At 55.0% G+C, this 3,254-nt stretch overlaps 1 protein-coding gene across 1 annotated transcript in view; it reads left to right on the top strand.

Annotated features, from left to right (window-relative positions):
• Positions 1–2,426, top strand: part of LOC101575458 (serpin A11) — a 30,624-nt gene extending 28,198 nt beyond the window's left edge. Inside the window, exons 4-5 of the mRNA XM_004635166.2 lie at positions 56–203; positions 2,076–2,426. Of these exons, the coding sequence (XP_004635223.1) occupies positions 56–203; positions 2,076–2,282 (355 nt within the window). The 3' untranslated portion in view covers positions 2,283–2,426. The remainder of the gene's footprint in view (positions 1–55; positions 204–2,075) is intronic.
• The last annotated feature ends 828 nt before the right edge of the window (positions 2,427–3,254 follow it).

Genomic DNA, 3,254 nt, shown 5'->3' with positions numbered 1-3,254 from the left:
CTCCCTCCCCCTTCTGTCCTCCCTCCTCCTTTCTCTCTCCCTCCCCTCCTCTCAGCCTGCTGGATTTGCACTTGCCAAGATTTTCAATTTCTGGAACATATAACCTGGAAGACATCCTTCCCCAGATTGGCCTCAGCAACATACTCGACCTGGGAGCTGACTTTTCAGGAATTGCTGGGCAGCTCAACAGAACCATCTCCTGGGTAAGGCTGTGGCCTCGAACATGTGGCGAGTGGGTTCTTTCTCCTCTCGCACAAGGTGTGCCTAAAAACAGAAGTCCCCTTTATCTTCCTACACCGACTCCTCATAACCACAGTCTTTGGGGTCCTTTGCTTAGGCAGCGCGCCTTCTCTCTTCCTCATCTAACCCACATGCTTCAGGAAAGGAACACAGGTTCTCAATAAAAGAGCCTCAGGCAGCCATGGGCCAGAATTGTCCCAGGGGTGAGACGGCGCTGCTTTTACTCCTGAGAGGTCGCTCGGGCAGCAGCGAGATCCGTTTACCTTCGCTGTAGCCATGGGTAGGGCACGAGCAGGTATATGGTCAGCCCTACCACCGAGCACCTTGCCATGAGAAAGGCTCATTTCTCCTCCATAGGACACGGCAGAGGCAGTCTCCATCACTGACCACATCTCTGGTTCCTGTGTCTTCCTCCTCCCAGGACACGGAGTAAAGGGGAGTCCCGTGCCTGGGAGATACATTCTCAATTGAGAGGGGACATCAAGAGAAAATGCGCAACGATTCTTAGCAGTTCTCCCACACGTGGCCCACCTCGTGGCAGCTCAAGACAGGAAGGGTCTGTGTCCTCACTGGTGGGAGGTACTGGCAGCCAGACTGAGTGACGGAGGACCCACAGCCCTCCAACAGGAGGCAGGCGTTGACATTTGGGGGCAACAATGCAGAAGGGAAGGCAGCAAAGGCCCTTCCTGAGCCTTCTTTGCCTTTTTGTCTTATGCTAACGTTGTTCCTTAGCATTAGGAACTTCCTAAGAAAAGCATTCTCTCTCCTACTAGGAAAAGACAAGCTGAGGGCTGAGTGTGCCCCAGGCAAAGGGACATGGCTGTGTGCGCGTGCATGTGTGTGAGCAGGTGTGTGTGGTGCGAGGGCAAACAAGAGGAAAGATACTTGCTTTTTTTTCACTTGTGTATTTGGCACAGGGTCTCACTGCATAGCTCAGAGCCTCCTATTTTTCAGCCTCCTCAGCACTGGGGTTACAGGTGTGCGCCACCACACCCATCACCAGCCCAGCGTACCCAGGGGCAGGGCTGGCACAGCATGTGGGACCTGGCTTGGCGCTTGCCAAAGCAGGTGCTTAGTCCGCTGAGCTATCCCACTGGCCCAAGATTTTTGCTTTTGAACTACTGTTTCCCAGTGATCTTAACATTTTTTTTTCCATAGATTTTAGAAATAAAAATGAACTTTAAGGCCAGGGTTTTTCAACTTCTCTTGAAGTCTCAGAATCATTTCCTCTCAGGAGATTGCGTGAAAATGAGGGGGAGAAAGAAGAGGAGGAAGAGGAAGAGGACGAAGAGGAGGAGGAGGAAGAAGAGGAGGAGGAAGAAGAGGAGGAGGAAGAGGAGGAAGAATAGGAGGAGGAGGAAAAAAGAGTGGGCAGGAGTGGGAGAGGGAGAGGGAAAGGGGAGAGCAGGAGAAAGAAGGGGGAGGGGCAGGGGGGCTCTGTTACGCAGAGTACATTTAGAGCACTGTGGATCCAGGCCAAGGAAACCCATTTTAAAGATGAGAAGACTGAGTCTCACAAAGGTCTGGTGTAGCTGGATGAAGGAAAAGGACACTGAGGCTCCAGCCACCCATGCCCAGGTGTGCAGAAGAGGGTCTGCCAGCACCTGGCACACTCAGGCAGCCTCAGCCTGGCTCAGACCCATCTATGTTCCTGCCAAAGGGCAGCTGGCATCGCTAGGAAGAGAAGATAAGGAAGGAGGGGATGAAGGGAAGGCAGGAGCTGCTTTCTAGGCAGTGGTGCGGCCGGGTCAGTCTCCTCAGGGCCTGGAAGGCGACCTCTGCCTGCCCTCACAGCCCCCTGAGCTGTGCTGTGTCGGCCTCTTGTCCTTCTGTAGGTGTCACACAAAGCGGTGGTGGACATGAACGAGAAGGGAACTGAGGTAGGGGCTGCCTCAGGCCTCCTCGCCCAGCCGCCTGCCCTGAACACCACATCCTCGACACCACACGCCCACTTCAACAGGCCTTTCCTGCTGCTGCTGTGGGAGGTGACCACGCAGAGCCTGCTCCTCCTGGGCAAAGTCGTCAACCCAGCGGCAGGGTGACCCTGTGGGAGCTCCAGGTGGCTTCTCTGCCCTGGCCAAACAGGAAGCCCAGCTGCAGCCTGCACTTTGGGATGGCTGTGTGGGCCACTGCACTGGGTCCACAGACGCTAATAAAGTATGGGTTTGTGAACCCTGAGGAACTGAGTCTGCCCCACAGCACCTTCAGGCCATCGCTTCACAGTCATCTCCACCTGGTGTTCCTAGCTATGGTTAGAAAGTTGAGGATGAAAACATCCCCTGTCAATATCTCCTGGGAAATGGCTACCACTGCCACCACCATGATACCCACTGAGTGTCCTTTAGGTAAGGGTCACTATGAAGGGCACAGGGGACATTGGGAGTGTTAAGTCTCTCCTGTCACAGAGGCCCATCTGGGTTGCTAGTCAAGTGAGGTCCTCCTGCAATGTCTGCTCAGAGATCAAGGGCTGGGTCACCTTAGGGGGAGCTGATGCAGTCGGACCTGGACCAGGACCCCCCAGCCATTAGCCATGAAGAGCCAGGTGTGGGTGGGACAGCACAGTCATGGGCCCCCTAGCAAGGGAGGCTACCTGAAGCAGTAAGGACGGAGTGTCAGGGCCAGGGAGCTATCCCAAACTGAAGGAAGGGTGAGGGTCAAGACGGGCACTGGGCAAAACACGGTCGCTGGTGTTTGTTTGGAGGCTGTGGTCAGTGGAGATGGGGAGCTCCAGTCCCTGAGGTGTGCCCACCCAGGAGGCATCCGCCCTGGACAGAGAAGGACGGCACCAGCACTGATCACAGGTATCAGGCTGCTGGGGGCAGTTCTTGGATCATGTGTGCTTGCCGAAAGGCTCCAGTCATGACACAGAAAAGCACTGGGACAGAAAGGCAGAAGTAACTGCAAAACGAAATGGTGCAGACCAAAAGACCCCGGTGGGGGCTGGGGAGATAGCTGGACTGTCTAAGTGCCTGCCTAGCCAGCTCAAAGACCTGGGTTCAATCAACAGTACTGAA

The sequence above is a fragment of the Octodon degus genome, unplaced genomic scaffold (assembly GCF_000260255.1).
Source record: "Octodon degus isolate 3935 unplaced genomic scaffold, OctDeg1.0 scaffold00070, whole genome shotgun sequence".
NCBI classification, from domain to species: domain Eukaryota; kingdom Metazoa; phylum Chordata; class Mammalia; order Rodentia; family Octodontidae; genus Octodon; species Octodon degus.
The sequence above is the reverse complement of the archived record's forward strand: the minus strand, read 5'-3'. Positions and strand labels throughout refer to the sequence as shown.